This window comes from Elephantulus edwardii, unplaced genomic scaffold (assembly GCF_000299155.1).
Source record: "Elephantulus edwardii isolate Elephantulus edwardi_28Jun2011 unplaced genomic scaffold, EleEdw1.0 scaffold00146, whole genome shotgun sequence".
In the NCBI taxonomy this organism is placed as follows: Eukaryota; Metazoa; Chordata; class Mammalia; order Macroscelidea; family Macroscelididae; genus Elephantulus; species Elephantulus edwardii.
The window spans coordinates 6,571,792-6,587,161 of NW_006399896.1; the positions used below are offsets into that span (position 1 = coordinate 6,571,792).

General features: G+C 46.6%; 1 protein-coding gene across 1 annotated transcript in view; it reads right to left on the bottom strand.

The window, feature by feature from the left end:
- The window catches only part of PI4KA (phosphatidylinositol 4-kinase, catalytic, alpha), a 196,063-nt gene that overhangs the window by 45,017 nt on the left and 135,676 nt on the right, over positions 1–15,370 (bottom strand). Inside the window, exons 20-25 of the mRNA XM_006894563.1 lie at positions 13,800–13,908; positions 12,269–12,405; positions 11,984–12,117; positions 6,630–6,712; positions 1,144–1,214; positions 940–1,064 (exon numbers count right to left, since the gene is read on the bottom strand). Of these exons, the coding sequence (XP_006894625.1) occupies positions 940–1,064; positions 1,144–1,214; positions 6,630–6,712; positions 11,984–12,117; positions 12,269–12,405; positions 13,800–13,908 (659 nt within the window). The remainder of the gene's footprint in view (positions 1–939; positions 1,065–1,143; positions 1,215–6,629; positions 6,713–11,983; positions 12,118–12,268; positions 12,406–13,799; positions 13,909–15,370) is intronic.

Consider the following 15,370-nt stretch of genomic DNA (forward strand, 5'->3'; position numbering starts at 1 on the left):
AGTTGGACAATGACTAGGGAGGACAGAAGGAGAGTGGATGCTTTTGAGCTGTGGTGCTGAAGAAGAGTACTGAATGTACCCTGTACTGCCAGAGCAGAGGCAGTGTTCACACCCCCCCCACACATTCACAGACCCCCACTGCAGACCTCACAGAGCACAGAGGCAGTGTTCACACCCCACACATACTCACAGACCCCCACTGCAGACCTCACAGTGCACAGCAGTGTTAATACCCCCCCCACACTCACAGAACCCCACTGCAGACCTCACAGAGCAGAGGCAGTGTTCACACCCCCCCCACACACTCACAGACCCCCACTGCCGACCTCACAGAGCACAGAAGCAGTGTTCACACCCCACTCACACTCACAGACCCCCACGGCAGACCTCACAGAGAACAGAAGCAGTGTTCACACCCCACACACTCACAGACCCCAATGCAGACCTCACAGAGAACAGAAGCAGTGTTTACACACACCCCACACTCACAGATCCCCACTGTAGACCTCACAGTGCAGAGGCAGTGTTCACACACACTCCTAGGCACAGCCTCACCACCACTGCAGACTCTATTCACATTTTCCAACCCCAGGTGCAGATCCTACAGAGAGTAGCTACAGTGTTCATACCTACCCACAAACAAGTTCAGACACACTCCCAAGCACCCGCACCGCAGACCCCACAGAGTGTAGAAGCAGTATTCACCCCCCCACTCCTGTTCACAGCCTCACGTCCACTAACCCCACAGAGCCCAGCAGCAGTGTTTCCAACTCTATGTTCACACACTCTCGTGTACACACTCTTGTGTACACCCTCACCCTCACTACAGACCCCACAGAGAGTAGAAGTTTTCACTCCCCCATGTTCTCAAAGACACTCCTGTGCACACCCGCACGCCCACTCCCGATCCCACAGAGCCTAGAAGCAGGAAGGACTCACTTGTCCACCAGGCCTGATAAGTACTTGTCTGCCACCCGCCTTATCCGCTTGTGGATGTGGTTGAAGTTGACAAGGAGGAACTGTGCGTGCCGCTCCAGCTCCTCCTCATTCTCCTTGGTCTTGGCCTAGACATTGAGAAAAGACAGCATGCTACATGCCCTGCAGGCACCCCAGGGATGCGGCCGTGGCTCAGACGAAACTTACTTTGTCTGCCATCATGCTGAGGAAGGCGTCGAACACTTTGTCGGCGACAGCAATCACACACTGCATCATCCCTAAAACAAGAGGGGGGCATCTAGTCAGTTGGAGGGAGGCACCAGCAGAAGGCACTCACATTCAGGCTTGGGTATTTAACTGTGGAATTGCTTTCGGCTTCTGGAAGTATCACCACATGGCTTCACTCGGTTCCCGCACTGTTAACTCCTTCCATCACCCTGGTGTGCTGGTCAGATGTTGTTATGACACAGGTATCGTTTCTCCGCTAATGCTTCTCTTCTGCCAAGAATGCAGTTGTCCTGTCTTCTTAGCCTCCTCCAATCTGTGACAGTTCTAGGGCTTATTTTACTCCTATACCCTCAAATAACACATTTTGTAGAATGTCATGATCTGATGAAGGTTATAGATGTTTGTGGCCAAAAGAATGTCTTGAAGAAGGTGCAGCCAGAGTGCTCCTTGGAAGCAAAGGTGATAAAGCTTTGTCTTGCATACCTTGGGGTATACTGCAGAGAAGTTATTCCTTGGAGTGGAATTTATATTCCATGCTTGGAAAGATGCAGAGTTGGTGAAGGAGAGGAAGACCTTCAAGCAGGTGGACTGGCACAGTGACTTGCAGGAATGGGCTTGAGTGTGTCAGAGACAATGAGAATGACATAGGATAGGACAGGGTTCAGATTAATGGTTCACATGGTTTCCATGAGTCATACTCGACTTGACAGCGCCTCACAATCACCAAAACAGAAAACACAGATTCTGAGAAAGAATGGTACATAGGTTTCGTGCCCCTTCTGGTTATCTCCTGTTGTCAGGAGTTCAGGATGGATCGTCTGGTGCCTGGAGGGTGCCTGTGGGTCTGCAGCTGTCTCCACTGCCACATGCTCCTTTTTCTCCCTCTCCAGCACTGTGCCTTACAAGACTGCCCCTACAGTTCATGTCACCTCCTCAGGAGCACTTGTGGACAGATGCCAGACTACCACCATAGCAGATCACTCTCTGGAGGCTGCTTCTACACTTTCATCCCCTGCTTTAGTCTTCCACAGGGTGCTGCCTGCAGTGAGCTGAAGGAGGATGCTTTTCTTCTCTCACTCCCACTAAGTCAGGAACTAGAATTCCAGGAAGGGTCTGTCTCTTCCTCCCCACTTTGGTAATCCCAGCGTGGACTCATGGATATGTACCTTGGTCTGTAGGTCATGATCTAGTACCATCCTTGTGTGGTTCCTTCAGCCTTGGGGAATTGGGGGGTGCTCTCTGGTTTTCACCTGGGGCTATGTTCTCACTTGTTTGTTTGCTGACACATCTTGCATTTCCCAGCTGTGGCCCTCCAGGGAACCTGTAATCCTTTCATTGGACATTTAAGAAAGCAGCTCCAGGGACCGAATGTGCTCATTTTAAAAAGCAATAGGGCCCTACCAGGGTTCAGTGCAAGTGAGAGGCCCGCTTCCAGTACGCTCTGGTCTCTCCACATCTTCAGCTGAAGTCAAGGCAGCGGCCAGCCGTCATCCAGTTATTTCCGATTTAAGCCAACCCCACAGGCCTCATGGCAAAGCTCAGCGACAAGGGGTCTGAGCTGCTGAAAGCCAGGCATTTCTTTCAAGGATTCTCTGGGTAGACTCAAACTTTCAGTCTTTCAATTAGCAGTCACACACATTAAACGTTTGTGCTACCCAAGGCCTTTGCCTTTGCTAAGAAACAAAACACAACCAACCAACCCCCCCAAAGTCTCACCACTGCCCAGGTAGAATGACTCATAGCTTCCCTTGTCCCTGTAAATCACATAGGAGATCACCCATCTTTGTCTGGAGCTGCTGCTGGTGGATTAGAACTGCCAGAAGCATCACCTTAGATTAGCAGTGCAACTGCCTATGTCACTAGTGCCTCTCTTCCCTTTACTTGTTGTTGTGTGCCCTTGGCTTGGAACTGACCCATAGCTGACCCTCCAGTGGGTTCTCAGAGGCAGGTAAATTACATGGGAGTTGACTGCCCACTTCCCCTTCCCCTTAGAACTTCGGGCCTTTGGGCTGGCAGTGAAGCTCCTTACCACCAAGCCATCCCTTTACTGGACAGGTAAATGCAGGATTGGAAGGTCACCGTGGACAAGAGTGATGAGGCAGGTATCAGCACTTCCGTGTCCCTGAGCCTTGCATCGAGTGTGAAGCAAGAGTAAGTATTTGCTGTCTTTCCACTACAAGTGAATGGGTTCCAGTACAGGTCTCAGAGGCAGGAGAACGATACATGCAGCCTACACCAATGTCAGAGAAAATCTGCCTTCCTAGGAAGCTCTGTGTAAGTGTGCGTGCATGCGCACACTCACAGTGATCCTATGTACAACACATTTAAATCTTGCCTCATCTTATGCCATCTTCACAAAGCCTGGTATGCCTTGGCCTACGGGTGCAATCACTGTGTCATTCCATCTCGTTGAGCGTCTTCCCCTGCCCCAACCCCCCTTTCAAGGAGCAGCCCTTCTGACAACATGCCCCAGAGGATGTATGTGAGAAGTTTCACAATCCCAAAGACTGAGTTTCTAAGAGCAAACACACTAAGAACACACCAGTTTCAGGCAGCAGTTTTAGAGTAAGTTTCTGCTAAAAAGCTATTCTTCTTTGTGGAATTAGGGTTTGCTACTGGATTGTTGCAGAAAGTCAAGAACTGTAATCTTCAATATGGATTGAAGCTCACCTTTCCAAGCATGATGTCTCTGAGGAATACAGGAGCTTATTTTATTATTTCTTCTTTTCATTCCTGTTCTTATTACTTAGGTTTTCCTTGCTAGGGTTTCAAATAACCTAATTCATTTTGCAACCAACAGTTACTATTCAGTCAGTTAGCACTCATGGTAATAACTCTGTGTGTATTAAAGTAAAACCGTGCTAATCAACTGAGAGCTCTGATGGCCTAGTGGTAAGCTGTTTTGGCAACCCAAAGGCATGTGGTTCGAATCCCCCAGCTGCTCCATGGTAGAAAGATGGTTACTCTCCTCCTGTGTGAGTTAAGTGCTTCTGAAAATCCATTAGAGGGTCAACTATGGGTTGGTTCTGACTTGACAGAACACAACAGTAATTCAGAAAAGGTGTATCTCAGGGATGCATCTTATCTCCATACCCTTTCAATCTATATGCAGAATAGATCATTCAGGAGGCATGCGGCGGCTCTAGGAATGGAGAAGACTCATCAACAACTTTGCCTGCTGAAACTGAGGAGAACCTGGGACATATGACTTTGAGACAAAGGTCAAGAATTGTGGGCTGCAATATGGATCGAAGTTCAACATCAAGAAGACAAAGATTCTAATCACTGGGCCAAATGGCAGCACAACGATAGATGGAGAAGGGATTGAGGTTGTTAACAATTTCAGCTTGCTTAGTTCCATAATCAACACTGGCACCAGCAGGCAGGAAAGCAGAAGATGAATTGCATTGGAAAAATCTGCTGTCAGGGACCTCTTCAGAGTGCTGAAGAGTAAGGATGTCAGTCTAGAGATAAAGGTGTACCTGAACTAAGCCATGGTCTTTGCAATTACTTGCTATGTACCAGAAAGCTGGACAATGACTAAGGATGATAGAAGAAGAATTGATGCCTTAGAGTTGTGGTGCTGGAGAAGAGTCCCGAACATTCCATGGACTGCCAAAAAAACCAAACAGGTCTGTTCTAGAGAGAGTGAATGAAACCAAGCTGCTCCTTGGAGGCAAGGATGCTGAAGTTTCATCTCACAACCCTTGGGCATGTTTCCAGGAAAGCCTAGTCCTTGGAGAAGACATTACGCTTGGAAACGTGGAGGGACAGAGTAGGAGTGGAAGACCCTGGATGAGATGGATTGACACAGTTACTGGGGTAATGGGGATAGGCATGTTGGAGACAGTGACATTGGCTCAGGACAGGCCAGGGTTTAGAGCTTCTGTGCATAGGGGTCACTATGAGTCATAGGCAACTCAAGGGCACGCAACAAGGTCTGATCAAACCTTTATTACACATTTCCTTTCTCTTCACCCAACTTAACTATTTATGAATTGCCACTCTCCTTTCCATTCTGGTGATTATCTAAAGATCATTCTATTTATGTGTAAATCTCTCCTTTGCTTCACAGCACTGGTCTTTTAACAGTTCTTCCTAAATGACTTTCCGATTTAGCAAAACATCCTCTAGATGCATCTTTATTAGGTTCTGAAGGGTTTCCCTGGCTACATTTTTAGAAGATGACAGCCAGGCCTTTCTTCCAAGGCATTTATGGGCTTTGCTGACCATGTCTATCCGGGAGCTGGACAATCTTGGTTGAGGGCAAGACGTGAAGTACGTAGGACCGGAGGACAAGCTGTGCTGGGGGGGGGAGGGGCACTGTGATCTGTGTTCCATGTTGAGTTCCTACATCCTGAAATAGCCCTGAGATGAAATACATGGCTCAGAGATCGTGGCACCATGGCCTGGTCTGCAATGACCATTGAAACCATCTCCAGGCCTGGCTGGGATCTCATCAGCCAGCTGGGTCAACATGGAGGATGATGTCCTCTCACAGGTAAGGGATAGGGCACTAAGGGTCGTATCTATCTGTGAGACCCTTCCTATCTAGTCACTCACTGGTACGGGGGTGCCTGTTCCTCTCTGCTGAGAGAGGACCTCTCCCTTCACTACTGTATGGCTCCTTCACAGCCTGTCTGAGAGACAACTATATGGCTATGCATACAAACACTTAGTGGAAGAAATGAAAATGAATGATTTCCCAGTATAATCACTCTTCTCTTTGTAACTAGAACTATCTTCTTGTACATTTTATAATAAACTTTGCCTTTTTTAGGGGTAGGGTGAGAAGAATTACAAACTCATTTCTTTCGCAAAATAAACCTGTTTCAGTTACCTGAGATGGGGATAAAATACTGTACTCCTGGTCACAGTGTGACAACTCCCCTACTGGGATGGGAGTCCATTTAAATTGGATTCTTGATTGTTTCTATCCACTCCTGACATCTGATAGACATAACTGCTCCCTTGTGATGAGGAAGCTTTGGGAGTAGCCTAGTTAGGAGCTGTGCTGCCAACCCAAAGCCAGGGAGTTCAAATATATCAGCTGCTCCACAGGAGAAAGAGAGGAGTCACGTCCTGTGTAAGTTACAGCCTCTAAAAACTCACTGGAAAGTCAGCTTTGAGTAGGTTCCGGCTTGAAGGCAATGAGAAAGACTCTGAAAAAGAAGGTGACAACAAGAGGTTCCAGGGCCAGGTGCTTGGTGCAAAGGGAAGCGGATGGTGGCCCAAGGGGCAGCAGCATTGCTATGTAGCCTCTTGGCGCTGGCACAGTCAGAAAGATGGTTTTCATTTTAAGCATATGCATTTTATACCCATCTTTCTTTCCAACAAAACTTATAATTTCCTAGAACTGTTTCCTTAAGTAGACAGAAAACAGGGAGTGCCATTTCTTTTTTCAAATATCCTTGACAAGTATCCACTACAGTCTAGTTTACTCTGAGGTGCTGTAATAAGCTTACCTGATTTGTCTTTCTGAATAGCCTTATCTTCAAAGTAGCAGAACATCACCTGGAATCGATCGGGGTCTGTTGAGCGCAGAACCCTAACAAAAAGAACAAATTTGAGTGAAGAGACAAAATCCTTAAAGAGGAGACCTGAGTGTGTGAGCAGTTTCCAAAGGAGAAGACCCGAGCATGTGAATGCAGCACCTCAACAAGGAGAAGACATCTGAGCAAATAAATGCAGTACTCCAACAGGAGCAGACCCGAACATGTGAATGCAGCACCCCGACAAAGAGAAGACACTTGAGCATGTGAATGCAGCACCCTAACAAGAATATACACAAGTGAAGAAAATTGGAACTAGTTTGGTGGGATAATTCTTGTTTTCTACGTGGGAAACAAGGTTGGATTTCTGGCTGATGATGTACTTGATGTTCAAGTCACCATGTGCTTGCCAACTGAGGCTTGTGTGTTGGTCTGATGAGGAATAAACTAATTCACATTAAGATGAACTAGGATGAAAGGCAGGCCCTGTGCTTTCAGATCAACCAGCGGAAACCCTGCAGACCACAATGTCTGATTCACAGCCATCACCGTCACAGGGAGCATCCAGTAGAGGAGCATTTTGTTCTGTCAGGCACAAGGTAACCATGAAGCTGGGTTGCCACGAGGGCTGTGCCCAACAGCAATAACAAACTGACATGAACATTCTGGAGGGCAGTGAGCACAAAGATCCACAGTCGGGTGACCTAGCAGAATGGCACCAGCAGCAGTTAGAGGTGGTACACAGGGAGGGTGCTATTAGACGTGCTGTGTAGGCTCAAACAGGAACAAATGAAACCACCATCTGCAGGAGGCTGGTCAGATAAACCAAAAGACACGCACTCAGTGACATAGCCCATCATCCAGCTGCCAAAATGGGCGGCAGCTCTGTACATGCTGAGACGAGAAGCTCCGCAGGCTCATGGCGTGAAGAAGTACAGCACCCTGAGCAATGTTTCTCAAGGTTTGCAGCGTGTGTGTGTGATGGACATCTGGGTTAGCATGTGCAGGGAGAAGTTCTAGAAGCCAAAGGAAAGGCGATGCTGGTGGGCAGCTTTGACTATGGGAAGGAGGGAATCCTGGCTGAAGGGGAGATGTTCCACCTGCAGTAGGTTCTGGGAGATCCCTGTTTTCTCTCCTCATTTTGTTGTTAGATGGCATTGTGACCCTATGAACAGATCTGAACTTCGTCCTGTCCTGTACCATCCTCATAGTCTCTGACAAACTTGAGACTACTGCAGCAGCCACTGTGTCAACTCATCTGGTTGAAGGTCTTCCTCTCTTTTGCCGACCCTCCACCTTTCCAGGTGTGTTGTTTTATGTACCCTGGGCTTAAGTCCTTACACAGTAGAAAGTGTCTTTACGCTCCAGGGTGAGGAAGGAGGAAGTAGGGAAACACATAGTGAGCCACGATGCCTGATGGGCTTCCTCAGACAGTGGGACAGAAGCTCAGCGTTGCACCAGTACTGCAACATCAACACTGAGAAGGCTGGTGGCTTTGACCACGACATTCTCCAGTGCTCATGTGCACACGGTCTGTTGCCATGTCCACACTGAGCAGGCTGGTGGCTCTGACCACTGCATTCTCCAATGCTCATATGCACACAGCCATAGAGGCACTGCTTACATTTTCCACCAGACTTTCTAACAGTTCTTCTGATAATCCAATGACTGGGAGTCTAAGCTAGGTCCCTGAGTAAATCCCACCCAGGCTATTCCTCAGTTTGCAGGCCTCAGAGATGTGGAGGGCAGCCCAGGAGGACAGGCTCCAGTGAGCTATCTGTGGCTAGTGCCCTCAGCATAGTCTGTCCTGAGTGCCTTGGTGGACACCCTGTCCAGATAGATGCCAGTCCTGACAACTCTCCTATCACAGGCTTTTTAAGCTCTGGGTGATTTGCTTTGTTTTGGTTTTCTCTGAAAAGATATTCTTTGGGAAAAAAAGACTAGAAGGAATGATATTAATATGTATAAGAGATAGTGCTATGCATACTTGTTATACATGTGAAAGCTGGATAGTGAATAAGGATGACAGAAGACAAACTGATGCCTTTGAGCTGTGGTGCTGGAGAAGAGTGCTGACTATCCTATGGACTGCCAGAAGAAAACACAGGTATATCTTGGAGACAGTGCAGCCAGAGTGCTCCTGGGAGGGAGGGAAGGATGGTGAAACCTCATCTCATATATATTGGGCATGTTGCTAGGAGAGGCTATTCCTTGGAGAGGGACCTCATGCTTGGAAATGTACAGGGCTAGCAAAAGAAAGACCCTCAACCAGGTGGTCTGCAGTGACTGCAGTAGTGGGCTCAAGTGTGCCAGACATGGTAAAGATGGTATAGGATAAGACAGGGTTCAGATCTGTTGTTCATATGATCACTGTCAGTCATAACTGGCCTGCCAACACATAACAATAACATAGAAGACGGTGGTGAAATCAGTGGGTTTTCTCCCCCCTACTTATTTCTAAGATGTCTGTAATGCTCACATATTACTTTTTTAAAAAATTTATTATTAATTTCAATGAAAATGTACAGAGACTTTGGATTTCCATTCATTCACTGTTGCACTTTCCTCCCCTCCCAACCCTCCCCCCCCCCAGTACACTACCCTCTTGGAAAAGTAAAAGAAAAATTCTTTCATTGTTTTACAATCCCTCCTCCCAGGTCCACTCCTCTATGCAGCCTTCGCTCTGGACTCCTGTCATGACAAAAATAACTAATCACATATCCCTTTTAAACTGTTTTCTCCCTCATCTGTTTCAATGCAGTATACATTACCGAACCTTGAGCTTAAGAAATGCTGAGCGAGTTCGGCCCTTTTGATTTTCTGACTCCAGCTCTCTGCACATTTCATGGTAATATTTTACTTTGTCTTCCTGTGCTGCCTTTTGAAATCTTCTGTTCAGCTCTTTAGTATCTTGAATTCTTCCTTCTGCTTTGGCTTCTTGGCGCTCCAGTGCAATATTTAGAGTCTCTTTTGACATCCATTTTGGTCTTTTCTTCCTCCTCTGTCTTTGTAATGACATTTTACACTCTTCTTGGATGATACCTTTGATATCCTCCTAGAACTCATCTGGTCTTTGCTCACTGGTGTTCAAGGCCTCAAATTCCTGAGATGGTTTTGAAATTCAGGTGGCATAGACTCAAGATCATATTCTGGAGAAGCTAAAAACCGGAAGTCAAAACCAGGCTAGGGGTTGACTGCGAAACAGACTATCAATTGCAAGTTCAAACTGAAGGTGAATAAAATGAAAACAAGTTCATCAGAACCAAAATACAACCTTAAGTCTATCTAACGGAATTTAAGAGCCAGCTCAAGAATAGGTCTGGGGAAAAAAAAACAAACAAAAACACAACCACTAAAAAAAAGCTGATGTATTGACACTAATGTCCAAAGAGCAGATGAATTGTGAGATGATATCAAGAATATCATTCATGAAGAAAGCAAGAAAAGACCAAAATGGGTCATAAGAGACTTTGAAACTTGTCTCCGACTTTGAAACGGAAGGAAGTGAAAGAGGAAAGAATGCTGAAGTAAGAGTTGAACAAGTCAAAGGGTAGCTTGACAAGACAAATTATTAGAACAAAATGTGCAAGAAGCAGGGATTAGGAAACCAAAGGAAAGAATACACACAACCATTTCTCAAGCTGGAAGAACTAAAGAGCAAATTCAAGCCTTGAGTTGTAACACTGAAGAATTGTATAGGCAAAGTCTTCAATAATCCAGAAAGCATCAAAAGAAGATGGAAGGAATACACAGTTACTGAATGGAGAAGAACCAATACCAAAGCATTCCAGGAAGGAACCAACAGTACTGAAGAAAGAAGTCGAAGTGTACTGGAAGTTTATTAAGTCCAAGACGTATTGAAGAAAATAAAGTCCCAAGAATTGATGGAATACAAATCAAGTTTCAGGAGGAACCAGTCTTTGGAAAAAGACATGATGCTGGGAAATGCAGAGTGTCAGTGAAAGAGAGGAAGATCCTTGAGGAGATGGACTGATACAGTGACTTGAGCATGAGATAGTGAGGACGGTGCAGGGAAGGGCAAGGTTCAGATCTTTCATCTACAGGGTTGCCATAAGTTGTTTCCATGGCACCTAACAATAAATATTCCTTTCCAAGCCTTTCTAGAAAGAAATGATTCTTTTAAAAAAAATTATCTTGCTTAATTTTTTATTCACATCTTTGGGAATCTGTAATTTGAAACGAAATTTGGACTACTTTTTAAATAGGGGCCCAAACCCAAGGTACAGATTTAATTAGCACATAATTAAGAGCCTTGCATTTTCCAGACACTGAAACATAAATTAACAATAAAATTAGGTTATAATTTGTTGTTTTTGTTAAATTATTGTTTTGGTTTTTTAAAAAATTTTTATTTTTATTTTATTATTTGTGTGTGTATGTGTGTGTACCATCAAATCAGATCTGACTGGTACAGGAGGAAATTGTCCCTCCTTCCTCGGCAGAGCGTCTGGTGGATTCGAACCGTGCGCCTCTGGGATTGCAGTGCAGCTTCTTGCCACTAGGCCACCATTATTCTTAATGTATTACACTTCTTCTATGCTTTAAACAGACTAAGCATAAGTGGGCCTTGATCTGTGGTGCAGCATTCAGTTCTAGTAACGGCAGACTGGCTGCAGCCTAGGAGGCCAGCCCAGACTGGGTTTAAAAGAGGCGGCACAGCAGCATTGCCTCTCAGCGAGGAAAACGAGGAAAACGTGGGCTTGAAATCTCAGTCAAGGTGTACTGCCTTGTGCCCTCAGGGTTTCAGTTTTCTTATCTGTAGTTGTCTGCATCATAGGCTTCTGGGGAAGGTGTGAGTTTAGGTAAGGGGCTTACTTAGCACAGTACCTGGTATGAGACAATCATGCTGATCATGTGAGCTGCTGTGTTGTCATGCTAATGACGATCACGACAACTGTTTTCACTGATAGAATGACTGTGGTGACAAATGCCCCCCTGCATGTGTCAGATCACCTGCAGAGTTGAGAAGGCATTAGTGCCCTGTCCTATAGTCTCTGTTGGCTGCTATTAAGCAAGACCAACTCAACAAAATTTCTGGGGATGGGAGGGCCTGGGCTTGTCCTATGATGGCTCTGGGCACAACTGTGCATACACTGCTCTGTAGAGGAGAGAATGACAAGTGTAGACACCTGTGGGTTTGCAGATTTGACGGCTGGTGCTCATGAAGAGAGGCATTTGGAAAAAAAAAGCCCAGTATTTGTTTTCTTTTTAGAAATCTAGATATTTTGGGAGGAAGTCAAGTCCTATGGCAAGAAATAAAAAGGCAGCTCAGGTGTGGACATGCAGGGAGTGGGGAGCTTGGGTACCTCATGTATTCTAGTCGGTAGACAGACAGGAGATAGGTAGACATGGCGAAGTCCAGCTTGTTGATGAGGGCAGACACTTCAGGAGGCGGGTCCAGCAGGTTGATGATGGTGCTACGTAGCTCATTCAGCTCGGCCTGGGGGTGGACAGACACTTTGCAGGGCTCCCGTGTAACTAACCATCCTTGACAACATGCATTAACAAGGATAACAAATGCACTCAAATCTCCACCTGCATCATGTGCCCACTGTAGGATGCCCCACCCCACTCAGGACATGTGTTCTCACCGGCGTGACTGTGTCGTTCTTCATGGCTGAGTTGTACTGCAGGACAGAGCGCAGTGGCTCCTTGCTGGGGAAGGTGAGGAGGGGAGACTTGGTGGCTATCTCACAGACACCCTCGTACCACTCCTCTGGCCAGAGCCCTGTAGAGATCAAACAGAATAGACATTTCTGCCTCAGCAGGCACCCTGTGGCAGAATAATGACACCAAACTGAACCAACCCTACTCAGTTAGACTTGGGGTGGCCTCACATGACTCAGAGAATAGTGCCCTGTAGGGGTGCTGTTGATTTTAGGTGCTGTCGAGTCAAGTATGACTATTAGCAACCCGATGAACAATGGATCTGAACCCTGTCCAATCCTGGGCAACCATCTCTGATGCACTCAGGCCCATCACTGCAGTCACTAGGTCTACCCATCTTGTGGAGGACCTTCTTCTCTTTCATTGACCATCTACCCTTCCAAGCAGGAAGTCCATTCCCAAGGAGACCCAGACTGCATGTCTAGTCTGTGAGGCTAGATGGAAGATATGTACAAACAGACCACCAGTTCCGTCTTCGTAAGGCTTCTGAGTGTCCATGAACCATAATGGAGTGGATTCTACCTTCTGAGTGTCCATGAACCATAATGGAGTGGATTCTACCTGAGTCCAGTGGTGTGGACCCTTCTTTGAGCCAATTGGTTCAATGGGAACTTTTCTGTCTTCCATCCAGGAGACCAGCGTTGATGCACTCAGACACAGCCAACAGCTGGCAGTCACCAGAAGCTTGTATACTGCTGTGATGCTCAACAGGTATCACTAACATTTCCAGACTGAGATGGCGTAGGGAAGAAAGGGCTGGCTATTTATTCGTGAAAACCAGTCAATGAACCCCATGAATGACAGCAGTCTAGTTCTATAGTGCACTGGGTCACATGAATCAGGAGAGAACTTAATTGCAGCTGACAAAATTAATACCCAGACAGGGGTGTCAATACTGAGCTGGAACCTGACAGGGGCTGGATTCTCTTTAAAGATGGGATTTCTGTGGTCCTCAAGGCCTCTGGGAAACATTGGCCCATATTTCGAAAGAGTAGGTAGGTGGGGATAATTCTGAACATGTTCACATTTCTCACTTTTAGACTGAGCCTTTCCACTTTTGTTCTCAGTGTGTGGGCCCAGAAGAGAGTATGTCACCTTTCCTGAGCCATTCACCCAATCTAAGCTCTGCACCCTACATGGGCCCTCCTTCCTACTTGGGCCCCACGCCCTACCTGGGCCCTCCTTCCTGCAGGGACCCTCCTTCCTACTTGGGCCTTGCACCCTATCTGGGCCCCATGTCCTACCTGGGCCCCATGTCCTACTCACATCCTACCTGAGCCCCTATCTATATCCATCCTACTTAAGCCCTTGACTCTACCTGAACCTATACCCTACCTGAGGCCCAGGCCCTACCTGAGCCCCCTTTCCTACCTTAGCCCCATGCAATGCCTGAGTCCCCCACCCTGCCTGGGCCTGAACCCCACACCTCACCTGGGAATAAGCCCTGCACCCTACCTGAGCCCTCCACGGCAAACCCCATCAGGACAGAGTAGAGCCAGAAGTCCCGAAAGAGCTTCTGCAGCCGAGGCTTGGCTTCCTTGATTGGCGGCAGTCGGCGTGTGAGCTGTGCAAAAAGAAGAAAAAGGATGGAGGTGTGCATGTGGCATGCCTACAGCCAGTCTCCATTATGCTCTTGTGGACCTGGCCCATCACAGGCGGGAAGGCACACAGGACACGAGTAGGCTCATGGGCTAGACACCAGAAAGAGCCTTAAGTCTCCGTCGGCAGCAGATCCATTTTCAGATATACTCTCAGGGTGGGTGCCAACATGTGAGCAGGACTGCTAAGATGCAGGTGTGGGGCTGGCATCTGTGTCCCTGCTCCAGACAGAAATGTGGTGTGGTGGCATCAGGAGGTGGCCCATCAATAAACTTATTTAAGGTGGTTCAAGCTGACCAGACAGACCGATGTTTACAGAATTCACAACTGGGTACCTGAGCTCCTATGTGGGAAAGATCACCCTGAGGGGAGGGAGGTTCTGTGAGTCACACATCCCCAATACCACAGGCGGCGACAGAGCCAATACTTCCTGTGGGCACATGATGGCACATACCTGGGGGAATTACAGTGCAGTGCCACACTCTCTGGAAAGTAATGTGCCCATCTCTCTCACGCTCTCTGCTGTCGAGATGGAATCGACTGGTAGCTGCCCCTTCATCAATTTTTCAGAGGCTTTAAACTGCATGGGAGAAGCCTGCCTATCCTTTCCTTTTCCCATGGTGCCCACTGGTGAATTTGAAATACCAGCCTTTGGGTTGGTGGAACAACTCTTTATGCCAAATTCTAAAAATTTCCATCACCCTACCTCCAGTAATCTAACAAAAATAATAATGATGATGATGTGATTTAAGAAAAATGTAATGTATGTGATAGCAGTAAATATACAGGGAAAAAGTCTAAATAAACCAAACCCAAACTCATTGTATAGTTCTGACTCACACTACTCTCTCCACTGAGTTTCTGGGCTATAAACCTTGATGAGAGGACAATGCCCAGTGTTTTCCCCCAAAATAGCTAGTGCATTTGAACTGCCAACTTTTCAGTAAGCAGCTGCTATGCACGATGCCATCAAGGCTCCTTGTTTATACAAAAGGTGTGAGTTGGAGAACAAATAATTTAAGAAGGTATATTCTATGATATATGTACCAACAACCAGAGCCAAGGAAGAGGAGATAGAAGATTTTTACCAACTTTTACAATCGGAGATTGATCGAACATGCAATCAGGAATGCAAAAGTTGGAAACAAAGAAGAAGATTCAATAGTTGGAAAACATGGACTCAGTGACAGAAATGGAGCTGGAGAGAGAATGATCGAATTTGGCACAATCAATGACTTATTCATAGCAAATACATTTTTTAAAAGACATAAACGCAAGTTATATACCTGGATTTCACCTGATGGTATGCATAGGAATCAGATCGATTACATCTGTGGAAAGAACCGCTGGAGAAGCTCAATATCAGCTGTGAAAACTAGGCCAGGAGCTGATTGTGGAACAGACCACCAACTACTCATATGCAAATT